We start from the raw sequence: 12,747 nt of genomic DNA, 5'->3' as shown, positions 1-12,747 counted from the left end.
CATTCCAGCCGCATCCGCTCCAGGGATGGGGAGCTCCGCCGGGAGTATCCCCTGCTGGCTGCCAGGGTCAGGGTGCCCTCGGTATTCACTGGGCTTCCCCCAGTCTGACCCGTCCCAGCCCGGTCAGGCCCCAGGGCCCACACTGCGTCCCCCGGGCGGTTTCCCTCCGGGACAGGGATCGGGTCATCCAAGCGATCCCTCTCCTCCAGCTGGGCAATCAGCTGTTCCTTGGTGGACCTCCCAATGCGCAGCCCCCTCTGCCTGCACAGCTCCACCAGGTCGCTCTTAAGGCGTTTTGCGTACATCTCCCTGCTGGCCACTCGCAGGCCAGGCAGCTTTCCACGGTTTCCAGGAAAAGCCCCTAGAGTGCCAGTCCTTCTTGAGGTCACCACCTCTTTGCCAGGGTCGAGCTGCAGACTCCTCCGCCCCTGGGACCGCTCGCTGCAATCCCCTGGGGGACCCTGTTACTGCAAAAGTCCTTCTCTCTGGTCACACACTCCCAGGGGTTAACCGCCCCCTGAAACCGTCTCTCTCTGAATCTTCAGCACGCCTGGTCCCCGTCACTCCCCCTTCGTTTTACTGCTCCCCAGTCACGTACTGCACGAAGCGCCGTTCATGGGGTGCAGTACATCCCACCGCTACCACCAGTTGTCATAGGGTGTGGGGGAGTCCAGGCTCTGCACCCCTCTTCCTGGGATTCACTGAGACTCTCAGCCAGCCAGTAAAACAGAAGGTTTATTGGACAACAGGAACACAGTCCAAAACAGAGCTTGTGGGTACACCCAGGACCCCTCAGTCAAGTCCTTCTGGGGGAGCAGGGAGCTTAGACCCCAGCCCTGGGGTTCCCTGTGTTCCTCCACCCAGCCCCAAACTGAAACTAACCCCCCCCAGCAGGCTCCCTCCTGCACCCTCTGTTCACATTCCCGGGCAGAGGTGTCACCTCCCCCTCCCGGCTCAGTTGACAGGCTCTCAGGTCTCCAAGTGAAACTCCCCTGCCACATTCCCAGGTCAACACCGCCCCCCCGAAGCATGGTGCGATACACGAGTGCCCTCCCAGAGGTGGGCGCGATACACCAACGATCCCACAGAGGCTGGTGCGAAGGAACCAGGGGAGACACGTGTGTTTGACAGGCCGTTCTCCCGTCACAGGAAGAAGAGCCCAAGAAGGAGGAATGGGCAACAAGCTGCAAGCGAGGAAAGAGGCAGAGCAGGCCAGGCTGCACCCCTCAGGGCAAAAGAAAACAGTCGCTCAAAACCCTCAAACAGAGACTAGAGAGCAGGTCAGCTCTAACAGCCCAGGGAAGAATAAGAAAGCAACCAGACCTCCGACTAACCCAGAAGATATAAACCAACGTACAGAAAGCGCAAAAATGCCAAAAGTTAATCGCAAAATGAACAGTTCCCCCCGCGGACCAAGTCAAGGCAGCGCACAAGGAAGTTACAGACCCGAGCTACAGTTGTTTTTCTGTCTTTCACCGCAGGCCAGGGGAGAGCGCGAACGCAGTCCCCCACTACCACAAATTATGCAGTCGAGTTTCCCGCATTTGGGGAAATCGCAGGGGTCAGCACACCCGCAGTGCAATGGATGAGCCTCGCCCTGGGAAAACCACCTTCGTGATCATGGTGTCTCCCCTGCCAGGTAAGTATGAGTTGCGCAGCCCCAGCCGCCGCCCGCCCTCGCTCGCCCCGCACTCTCAACCCACGGTGGGGCCCGCCGCGACACGCCCGCCGGACCCGCCCACGCCGGCCCCCACTGCCGCGACCTGCCCCGGGGTGTCTCCGGGCCCCCACCCTTCTCCCCGCCGAGCCCCGGCTGCCAAATTCGGACCCGGCTCGGCAGCCAGCTCCCGCTCCCACAGTGCTCTGCTCGCACACAGATCTGCATACGTGCTCACGCGGCTCCGCCCCCTCTCGGGCCCCTCCCCCTGCCTGCCCGGGGCGGGCGCTCTCCCCTGGCCCGCCCCGGCTCCCCGCGCCGAGCCCCGCGGCCGGCCCCTCCCCCACCAGGCGCCCTGGCCCAAGGGCCGCCCGGTCCGGCCGGGCCCGCTCCCCGCGGCGGGGGGGCCGAGCTGCCCCCGGCCTCAGTAACGCGCCGGAGCCCGGCGGCCCTAGAGCCGTACCGGCCCGGCCCCGGGTCCAGGCTCCCGGAGAGACCCGGGCACAGCCGGGATCGGGGCCCCGCCTCTGCCGGGGGGGCGGGGGAGACGCCGCGTTTCGCTTCCCCCCCCCCGGAGGATGGTGCGAGACACCAGTGACCCCCCCAGTGACCCCCACCCCGAGGATGGTGCGAGACACCAGTGACCCCCCCAGTGACCCCCCCGAGGATGGTGCGAGACCCCAGTGACCCCCCCAGTGACCCCCCCCGAGGATGGTGCGAGACCCCAGGGACCCACCCCGAGGATGGTGCGAGACCCCAGGGACCCCCCCACTGACCCCCCCGAGGATGGTGCGAGACCCCAGGGACCCCCCCACTGACCCCCCCGAGGATGGTGCGAGACCCCAGGGACCCCCCCCCAGTGACCCCTCCCGAGGATGGTGCGAGACCCCAGTGACGCCCCCCGAGGATGATGCGAGACCCCAGGGACCCCCCCAGTGACCTCCCCCCGAGGATGGTGCGAGACCCCAGGGACCCCCACCCGGCTCGTGTCACTGCAGGCGGCCAGGGGCGGCCCCGCTCTGTGCTCCGGGAGGCCCCGGGGCACGGTGTGGGACCCGCCCGGAGAGGCCGAGCCCAGGGGGCCGTGTGGGGCAGCGCTGGGCCTGTGCTGGGGGGGAGCGCAGCCAGCCCTGGAGCCGCGGGGACCAGGCCGGGCCAGCTCCAGCAGGCCTGTTGGGAGGCCGGCGCCGCAGCGCACGGACCGGTCAAGCTGGGCTATTGGCCTGGGAGGCTGCACCCAGCCCCAGCCCCACTCTCCAGGAACCCACGTGCAGTGGGAATACCCAGCCGCCCCAGTCACTGCCGTGGGGAGGGGCTGTGACGAAGGGGGAATTTTCTGCAATAGCTTCATGATGCTGACGCCTGCCTCAGTTTCCCTCTGTGCTTCACACGGCTGCCCACCGGGTGCAGCAGGGTGCCACGCTGCTCCTGGGCAGCGCGGGAGACACGAGCTGTGTGTGGTACCTCGTGGCAGTGGCGTGGATGGGGCATTGAAGGAGGGGCTGAAACCAACCCATAGCAATGGAGGAGCCAGAAAAAATAACGGGGCCCCCACGGCTGGCCCAGTGCCACGGCACCACAGGCTGCTGCAGCCGGTGGAACATGCGAGCCCAGCCTGGCATGCCAGGAGCGGTGGCGTTTGGAGACTCGGTAGCTCTCTGCTGGGCCTGACGGAGCCAGAGCCGACGTTCCTGACCAGCGGGGCTGCATGGCTGAGCCAGGACGGCCCAGGTCTGAGCCCTCCCATCCCAGTGCAGCAGGAACAATGTCCTGAGGCCAGGGCCAGGCGCCGAACAAACCCAACCCAGGAGCGCTGTGCCCGGCAGGGCCCAACAGGGCCTCCCGCAGGACTCGGGCTGGGCGGGACGCGCTGCAGGGCCTCATGGAGAGACGGGGATCGCGGGGAGCCACGGAGAGAGAGAGACAGGGATCGCGGGGGGCTGCGGAGAGAGACGGGGATCGCTGGGGGCTGTGGTGAGAGACAGGAATCGATGGGGTCACAGAGAGAGAGAGAGAGAGGGATCGTGGGGGGCCGCGGAGAGAGACAGAGACGGGGATTACTAAGGCCCAGACTTGGCGTCATGGAGGCCGCTGAGGTCCCAGGGCGCGGCCCACGCCCAAGGGACTGGTTCCAGGCTGGGCCCAGACCAGCCGCGGTGGCTCCGTGACAGGGAAATCAGCCTCGCGGAGTCCGTCCTGTGGGCACATCGGTAATACTGGGTCTGGCAGTGCATCCCGGCCAGCCCCTGTGGCCTGGGGTTACGGCCCTGTTCTTGTGCACATCTCCCCAGCAGGGGCCCGGTTCTCCCCACGGGCCGAGCCAGCCCCCGCAGCAGGGCTGCAGCGCCAGGGAGGAAAGTTCCTCTAAGCCCATTCATAGGCGCCGAATTCTGCTGGCGCCGACGGGTGCTCGGCCCCCCTGACTCCACCCCTGTTCCGCCCCTTCCCCGCCCCCATTCCAACCCCTTCCCCAAAGGCCCTGCCGCAACTCCACCCCCTCCCTACCCCTATTAGACTCCTTCCCCAAATCCCTGCCCTGACCCGCCTCCTCCCCTGAGCGCACCATATTCCAGCTCCTCCCTGCTCCCTCCCAGAGCTTGTTACACCACGAAACAGCTGTTTTGCAGCAGCAAGCGCTGGGAGGAGAAGCGGGGACACGGCGCGCTCAGGGGAGGAGGCGGAGGTCAGGTGAGGTGGGAGGGGAGCTTGGCTGCTGGTGGGTGCTCAGCACCCACCAATTTTTCCCCGTGGGTACTCCAGCCCTGAAGCACCCATGGAGTCGGCGCCTGTGACCCTATTAGCCACCCCATGGAGCTGGGGGAGCATCAGCCCCACCGCTGGTGAAACGAGAACAAAACCAGGCCAAGCTCAGACCACGTGAGTGTGGGGCCATGTCGTGGGCCATGCTACGGGTGAGCCTTGGTGCTCCGGACCATCCCCAGCAGCCCCCTTTGGGCGGGGGGAGCAGTGACCCCCCCACTGCAACAGCTGGAGGAGTCGCCTTTGGAACCAGCTCTGTTCACTTTATTACTGAGCTACAGCAGGACAAGCCCGGCGGGCAGTGGGGGGTCTGGGGAGCCTGCAGCTGGGACACACGCTGCCATCTCGCCGTCCTCGGCCGCCGGCACAGTGCGGGGGCCCCCGTCAGACACCGTCCCGCCCGGCCACGGGCCATCAGCGCTCGGAAAAGTCCCCACCTGGCAAAAAGAAGAGAAAACCCAGATTAGGGAAGGGGCTGTTCAGAGAACGCGAGTCCCTGCCCAGGGCAGGGCGAAGGCTGGTAATGCCACGCACGTGCTGTAGTCATAGGCTCCTGCACCAGGCACGGAGAGTGAGGCTGTGCGTGCGATACCCAGGCCGTGCCGTGCAGTGGGGTGACGCTGGGACCCAGGGGCACTGCTGTGCGTGCGATACCCATGGCCGTGCCGTGCAGTGGGGTGAGGCTGGGACCCAGGGACACTGCTGTGCGTGCGATACCCATGGCCGTGCCGTGCAGTGGGGTGAGGCTGGGACCCAGGGGCACTGCTGTGCGTGTGATACCCATGGCCGTGCCGTGCAGTGGGGTGAGGCTGGGACACACAGGGTCATTCCCCTGGCAGTGGGTTCTGGGACCACTGGCCCAGGAGGCAGTGTGAGACCTAGGAACGGGAGCCCTGCTGCCCCTATGCTACCAGACCAGCCATGCCGCTAGCCCAGACACTTGCCCCATGCCCAGCTGGCCCCTGAGCCCAGTCCCTGCCCTAGTCCCAAGCTATGCTGACACCGCCATTTGTGCTCTTGGAGTCTCCCCGGCCCCCCATGTGCTCCAAGGCCCGGCCCCTGGCGCCCGCTCCAGCCCACGTCCCAGGGCCAGGTCAGCTGATCACCACTCCCAGGTGCAGCCCCCTGCCCAGTTCAGCTGAGAGTGCAGAGCGAGAGCCCCACGCCCAGCCGGGCCAGGCGCAGGGCCCCCAGAGCAGCACGTCCTGAGCGGGGCCTGCGTACGCTCGCTCCACTCACCCTGGCAGGGGCTGCATTCACAGCTGTGGATGATGGGCAGCACCACCGGCTCCACCTCCCCGTCCTCGCACGGCAGGCTGAGGATGCGCACGGGGCTCACTGGGTCCAGGTGGTAGCTGCAGCAGTCACACAGCGTCTGCAGGTACGGCTCCTGCGGGAGAAAAGCACAGCTGGGCGGCAGGGCACAGGCCACAGCAGGGGATCAAGGGGAGCTCGGCGGCCCCGGCAGGCCTGGGCCAGCGGGGGGCAGACAGGGAAAGGGTCCCGGACTGGGCTAATGGCGGGGCTGCTGGTAGGCGAAGAGAGCCCAGAACGGGGGTCATGGAGACCCAGCTGCGTGCTAGCTCCTGTTATGCTGGCTACCAGCAGGTCTATGATCTGCCAGGTTAAAGCCAATGGGCGGGCTAACCCTGCTTCTTCCTGGCTTAGTGGAAGGAGCAATTAAACCCCTTTTATGTGTGCTAGGCGGAAACACCAGAAGCCACCATGCAGGGCAACAGACCTTATGGCAAAGCCTGATGAGAAGTTAAACCACGCGGGCTGAAGAGTTCCCTGCCTGCAAACACAAGGGCAGGGGAACGTCTGACGAGCTCTGGGTGTGAGGGAGAGAGGCAGACAGCAGACAGCGGGAGGAGCAGTGGTTCATGCGGCCCGCAGAGGGAGCAGAGGGACAGAGCTCTTTGGGCACAGAGCTCGCTAGAGGGGTGGGTTTGGGGACTTTGCGGCCAGGAACCTGCCTGTTGCTTGTTTCTACTGTATTCAAGGAAACAGGCTTTTGTACATCCACTGTAAATAAACCAGCTGCACCAGTGACTAGACCTCATTCGTACCACGCATTTCTCCTAATGCACACAACCCGGTATGGCCCTGAGCACTGGCTCCCCGCTGGGGCCGGAGGGCACACCCTGGGGTGAGCTGTGGGACAGAGGAGACAGCGTGAGCTGGTTTTCCTGTTGACCCAGGGCGCTCCCAGCACATACAGACTCTAAAGGGAGAACTGGAGCCTTTCCAGGGGGAAGGAAACCCGCAGCTGGAGCTTTCCCACGGAGCAGAACTGTGGTCGGAGATAAAGTCTCTGGTAGGGCGACAGCTACACAGGGCCGGGACGCAGTGGGGAGCCCACCTGCTAATTCCCAGTGAGTGCCCAGCACCCCGCTGCCAGAGCCCAGAGGTTTCCCCGGCAACAGGGGAGGCCAGGAAAGCTTCGGCCACGGGAACTCGCCAACAGAGACGAGGCGCAGCCGGGACGTCAGGAGCTGAGAGGGGATTCCAGGAATCGCAAGGCCACGGTGGACCCAGCTGCCTGGGCGTGGAACTGGGCCAGCCAGAGAACCTGGGTAAGCCTTTCCTGAGCCCCTGGTAACCCGCGGGGAGGGGGAGAGAGAACTCGGCTCATCCCAGCTCAATGACACACTAGCCGTGGGAGGCTCCCTGGGCTCGGGGCAGGGTCTTGGCCCAAGTGAACGGCTGCAGAGATGAACAGACGGGGGGTTATGAGCAGCCAGCTTGGGTGGCCCAGCTGTGATGGTGCTGAAGAACCGACCGCCTGAGCAGAGACTAGTACCAGACCTGGGACAGGCCCTGGCCATGTAGCTCAGAGCCAGCCAGGGCCCAGCTCAGGCCTAGAAGATGAGGGTGACAGGAGACCTCACCTGAGCTGGAGAGAATCAGGGAAGGCGTGTTCTCGGCACACCCAGAGACCAAGCAGGCCTTCCAGGATACTGGCGATGGATCTATTTATCAATGCTCAGCTGGATTTAGCCTGGTGGGTTTAGCTCATTCGGGAATCTAGGGGTGGCCAGGCTGAAGGGGCAAAGCTTGGCGGTACGAGAATCAGCCCCCAGTTTGCTCAGAGTGGGGCAGACACACAGTGATGGGAGGTGCTGTGAAACGCATGGGAACAGTAACAGCTATTAGACCAGACACGCCAGTAATGCTGGGGAAAGTGCGATCCAAACCTGCCCCACCAGGCTGGCGCTGGGACAGTGACTGGGGAGCGGTTTGGAAGTTGGGGCGCTGGCCTGTGAGCAGCCTGGCTAGCCGCGAGGGCGGGCGAGCTGATATCCGGGTGGCTTTCATTCTGGCTAACAGCAGGAGCCGTCTGTGCCACTTCCGCCTGCCAGGACGCCTGGCGAGACGCAGTCCAGGCGAAACAAACGACCTGCAGGCAGTTGGTCGGCAGGGACCACACTGTCCTGTCTCCACGCTAACCGCGCCATGCCGTGCTGGTTTACAGCTAGGAAAAGGGGCATAGGGGAGCCCTGCTTGGAGGCCCCAGGGCTCCAGGGAATTTCCGCTGTGAAAGCTCCTGTGGGGTGGGCACGGCAGTGGATGTTTGGTTTCAGCGGAGTGACAAACGGGCTCACGGGTTGCAATCTGACGCGGTGGATCTCGTGAGCACTGGAGCGAAGGGAGCCCCGGCTGACGGTGTGTCCCAGCCCCAGAACTGGAGCGCTTCCGGACAGAGGCACGCAAAGCGCCGGGAAGGAACGGAAGGTTGTCAGAACAGGCGACTGCCGGCCACACACAGCCGTGGAGTTTGCGGGGCTCTGGGGTTCGCCAGCACTAAACCATTGCCCAGGCAGGCTGAGAAAGGGAAACCAGCCCAGGGGCCAGCAGAGCATGATCTGCCATTTTCAGCGTGGAAAAGGGCCCTTGTGGCTGCCTCGTCTTGGCCGATCCCCGGTTCCAGTCCCTTTTTGCAATGGACAGAGGTGCCGGTGCACAGGGCTTGGGGCAAAGCGATTCAGAGGCCACTGGCTCATTATAGCAAATGACAGCCTCACCGCTCCGTCTGAAAGGAGCTCCCGGCCCACCTCCACCGCCCTGCGTGGGAGAGGCCAGATCTGCAGTGAGGCCAGATCACACAGCCCTGTGCGGTCTCCAGAGTCAGGAACCTGTGGCTCAGCTTGCCAGGTGGCGGGCCCAGCTCGGCCAGGCCTGGGACACTGGCGAAGTGCTCGGGCCCGGGGGCAGCACTATGCCCACAATCCCGGCCAGGCGCCAGGCCGTACCCTCTGGCTCTCACTCACCTCGGAGATGACGTTGGTGCGGGAGGCGCAGCGCCCGCTGCAGTAGCTCACCTCCACGCCGTGCAGGGCGCAGCGCCCCTTGGTGATGTTCCGCACCTCGGTGTAGCGTTGGCACGCGGACGACGGCTCCTCTGCAAAGGAGCGAGGGGAGTCACAACAGCTCCCGTCTTGCGAGCCCTCCCACGCCAAAGGATCCCTCCCAGCACCAGCATGCAGCCTCCTCTGGGGTGGCCCCCGGCAGCTGGCTAACAGCTCAGCGCAACAACCACCAGCTCAGGGCAGTAGCCCCAGCACAGTCCTGAGGGGACGTGGGGGCCGACTGGGCCAGGATGCCAGGGCTAACGGGATGGCACCTGTGGGCCTGAAGAATCAGGGTGAGCGTCAGGGCTACAATTTAATGCCTCCTCCGAAAAATGGCACACCTAGCACACAGCACCCCGAGGGCCATGCGAGGGCACCGGGGTCAGCACCAACAGAGAGGAGAGTGCCCCCTAGTGCTCCCCCTGCAGCACCCCCCCGCCCCCAGGGCCACCCCAGATACTCCCAGTGCCAAGAGGGCCCCGGCGGCTCCCTGCCCTGGGTGACTCCATACCGAATGATTCTCTCCGGCACACGGGGCAGCAGCTGCCAGGCTCCTGCACCTTCACTTCCCCCTGGGGACAGAGAATGAGTGTGAGCGATGGGCAGCCAGGGTGCCAGGCGCCGGGCCAGGGCTGGTGGCTCGCTGGTGCAGGACGGCTGAGCCCAGGCCTCTCCCGGCCGACAGCCTGTCACCCGTCTCCATGGCCGTGGGTGGCTCCGGCTCTGTCCCTGGTCCAGCCTGCAGTGTCCCCAGTGCAGGAACCGGCCCGGGGCCATCTGGCCTGGGCTCAGAGTCGCTCTTCACTGAGCTGAGTCTGGCTTGGGAGGGATCTCCCAGCACTGGGCCCTCTGAGCCCCCCAACCTGCCCCCCACCAGCTCCTTCTGCTGTGCCCCAGGGGCTGCTGGGAGAGGCCGGGGGGAGGGAGGAGGACCAGGGCTTGTCTCCGTGGCCAGTCCCAGGCAGGGGGTGCAGAGGCTGGTCTGGTTGGAAGGGGGAGCGTGAGGCTGTGGGCGGGCAGGCTGCCCGTGTGCGCCCCAAGGGGCATCGTGGCTCTGCCTGGGGGACGGGAGCAGACGTGCGGCCAGCCCGAGGTGGCTCCGCAGCAGCAGCGGGATCGACGGGCCGAGCCGAGCCGAGCCGAGCCGTACCTCGAGGCAGACGAGAGGGGGGCAGCCAGCCGTGCACACGGCCCTCCCGTTCAGGCAGCGGCAGCTCTCACAGCCCTCCTGCCACTCGGCTCCGGGCTGGGGGGAGAGAGAAGAAACGTTGGAACCAGCAGGGCTGTGGGGGATGGACCCCAGGCTCTGGCTGCCCTCACCCAGCGGGGCCGCATGGGGCTCCAGCTCCCCCAGCCCAGCAGGACAGTCCCCAGGCTCCGCCTGCCCCAACCCATGGGACCGTGTGGGGCAGACCCCAGGCTCTGGCTGCCCTGACCCAGTGGGACCGTGAAGGGCAGACCCCAGGATCCGTTCCGTCCTGGGTGAAGCTGCCCTGGGCCTGGCAGCACGGCAGGTCCCCTGGCTGGGCAGGTCTCCCTGGCCCATCCCGTGCCGTGGGGGTGGGGGTGGAGCGGCAGCCCCTGCACACTCACCGGGCGCAGCTGGCCCCCGCGCTCACACTCGCAGTGGGCGGCGGTGACACAGTGCCCGCTGCTGTCCCGGTACCGCCCGGCCTCGCAGACGCAGCCCGGCACAGCCCCCACGCTGCAGTTGTGCTGGGGCTCCTCGTAGATCTGCTGGCAGGTTCTCTCGCAGGGCGCCGTGGGGCCAGGGCCGTGCCAACTCTCCCCTGTGGGGCAGGCTGCAGCAGCAGCGTAGACATGTCAGGCCAAAGGCCCTCTAACCCGCCCTCCCTGGCACAGAGCGATGGGCCCGCCTCGTCGGGCATGCCCCCTTCCCTGCCTGCTGCCCAAGGGCAGAGCCATGGGCCCCTGCAGCCCCGTTTGCCCGCCACCCCCATCCCTGCCACCCTGAAGCTAGTGCGGGGGGAAGCCCTGGTCAGTAGCCACTGTGGGGCCCAGGGGGGTGGCTCCCCTGTACCCCCCATAGCATAAGGCCCAGCAGCACACGGGGACCCTGCTCCCAGGGGCCCCGGCTCAACCAGTCACCCACCCCCACCCCAGCAGTCCCAGCTGGCCAGGCCGGGCCAGGCTGGGGGGCTCACCACAGTCGGGCAGGGAGCAGGGCGTCCGGCGCGTCGGGGGGCCCAGGCACTCGGCCCCGTCGTACAGGCGCTGCTGAAGCTGGTGTCTCTGGGAGATCCGCACGCCCGGCCCACACGTCACTGAGCACGCGGACCAGGCTGACCACGCGGACCAGAGGCAGTCCACTGTGGGGAGAATGGGGGGGGGGGGGAGTCAGGGCCGAGCCCACGGGGGGATCAGAGCTGAGCCCCGGCATTCTGTGGGGGGACCAGCACCAACCCCAGGGCATTTGGGGGCTGAGATGTGGGTACTTGTCTGTTGCACTAACAGCTGCCACTTCCCCCGTGCTCGGAGGGGCTGGGCTGCCCTCACTGCGTGGGCTCCATGGGTGCTGGAGGAGCAGAGACCTTCGGCCCCACAGCACCTGCCCCCTGGAACAAGCTCCCTGCACTGCCAACGCTGCCTCCCAGCGACCAGCCCCTGCCAGACTCAGCTGGGCCGTCTCGCTGCCGGGGGGCAGGGCCTGGGGGGCAGCGGGCGGCACACCATGCTCCCTGCTGATCTGCCTGCAGGCCAGGAGTGGGGTGGGTGGGGCTTGGCCGGGGGTCTCTTACCGTTGCAGTCCCGCTGGGAGCAGCTGAAGGCGCCTCTGCGACAGACACTGCAAACAGGGCGAGGGCGTGAGATGGGAGCCGGCTCCTGGCTGCCGCGCCAGACTTGCCCACCCAGGCACCGAGCCCTGCACCCCCAGCACTCGGCTCAGCCCCAGCCATCATCCCCACACAGCTGGGGAGGAAACTGAGGAGAGGAAGGGGGCTCCCAGCCCCTACCCAGCAGGTCAGTGGCAGAGCTGGGGATGGAACCCAGGAGTCCTGGCTCTCAACCTCATGCTTTATCCCACTAGACCCTACTCCCCTCCCAAAGCCGGGATAGAACCCAGGAGTCCTGGCTCCGAGCCCCACTCTAAGCTGTACACACGGCTCCTTCCCTGCTTGGGGGTTTCGTGCCATGGGGGCTAAGCGCTATGCACCTGGAACAAGGTCAGTCCCACCGGCCGGCCCCCTCCCTGGTGAGGGGGAGTTCTGGTCTTGCCAGGGCCAAGCTGCCATGGCTCATGGCCCCCCAGCCCCCTGTCCCACAGTGGCCATTCTGTGCCCACAGCCAGCCCCCCAGCTCGGTGCTGCGATCCCAGGGCAGAGTACAGTGCCTGCCCCACACCCCTGGAGCAGAGCCGCCCGTGAGCCCTGGGTCGCACGGGACCAGGCCCAGCACCGTCTGTGTGGGGCAGACCCCCACCCTCGCTGCAACCCCCCTGGCATTGTCTACAGGAGGCAGTGCTCCCCCGACACTGTCCACGTGGGACAGCCTGACCCCCAGCACTACCTGCAGCGCCCCCCCCCGCCCCCGCCCACACCAGCCTGCAGAGCAGGAGGGGAAGGCGGCTGCCCCGGGTAGAGCTCAGGGCTCTCCAGCCCCCCATGCCCCGGCTCGGCACTGACCAGCTGTTGCACTGGTGGTAGATGGTGCTGCCGGCCGGGTACTCTCTCGCCCGCTCCTCCTGCGACAGGTTGGAGGCCCAGGGCACAGCGGGCGCAGGGACCAGCGAACAGCGGCATTCCTCCGGGGACACGCACCCCCCGCCCTGCAGCACCTGCAGCAACGAAGCAGCTGCCACTTGCCCCCCGAGACAGGCCGGGGAACCCCCTGCCCCCCCAGAGACAGGGCCCGGGAACCCCCTGTTCCCCCCCTCAGAGACCGGGCCTGGGAACCCCCTGTCCCCCCAGAGATCGGGGCCGGGAAACCCCCTGCCCCACCAGACAACCAGGCTGGGGA

The 12,747-nt window shown here is 66.5% G+C and overlaps 2 protein-coding genes and 1 non-coding gene across 3 annotated transcripts in view; 1 reads left to right on the top strand and 2 right to left on the bottom strand.

Moving 5' to 3' along the window:
* The window catches only part of GIMAP8 (GTPase, IMAP family member 8), a 641,187-nt gene that overhangs the window by 160,885 nt on the left and 467,555 nt on the right, over positions 1-12,747 (top strand). The window lies entirely within an intron of this gene.
* Positions 1,484-1,647, bottom strand: LOC114019524. The gene has a single exon (XR_003564576.2). It is a non-coding gene; the product is annotated as a U1 spliceosomal RNA (small nuclear RNA).
* Positions 4,677-12,747, bottom strand: part of SSPOP — a 117,091-nt gene continuing 109,020 nt past the window's right edge. The window contains 9 exon segments of the mRNA XM_043541895.1: positions 4,677-4,854; positions 5,657-5,807; positions 8,689-8,819; positions 9,281-9,341; positions 9,920-10,015; positions 10,363-10,571; positions 10,935-11,099; positions 11,529-11,575; positions 12,414-12,565. Of these exon segments, the coding sequence (XP_043397830.1) occupies positions 4,832-4,854; positions 5,657-5,807; positions 8,689-8,819; positions 9,281-9,341; positions 9,920-10,015; positions 10,363-10,571; positions 10,935-11,099; positions 11,529-11,575; positions 12,414-12,565 (1,035 nt within the window). The 3' untranslated portion in view covers positions 4,677-4,831.

Source organism: Chelonia mydas, chromosome 2 (assembly GCF_015237465.2).
Source record: "Chelonia mydas isolate rCheMyd1 chromosome 2, rCheMyd1.pri.v2, whole genome shotgun sequence".
NCBI classification, from domain to species: domain Eukaryota; kingdom Metazoa; phylum Chordata; order Testudines; family Cheloniidae; genus Chelonia; species Chelonia mydas.
Note: the sequence above shows the minus strand (reverse complement) of the source record. Positions and strands in the feature narration are given on the sequence as shown.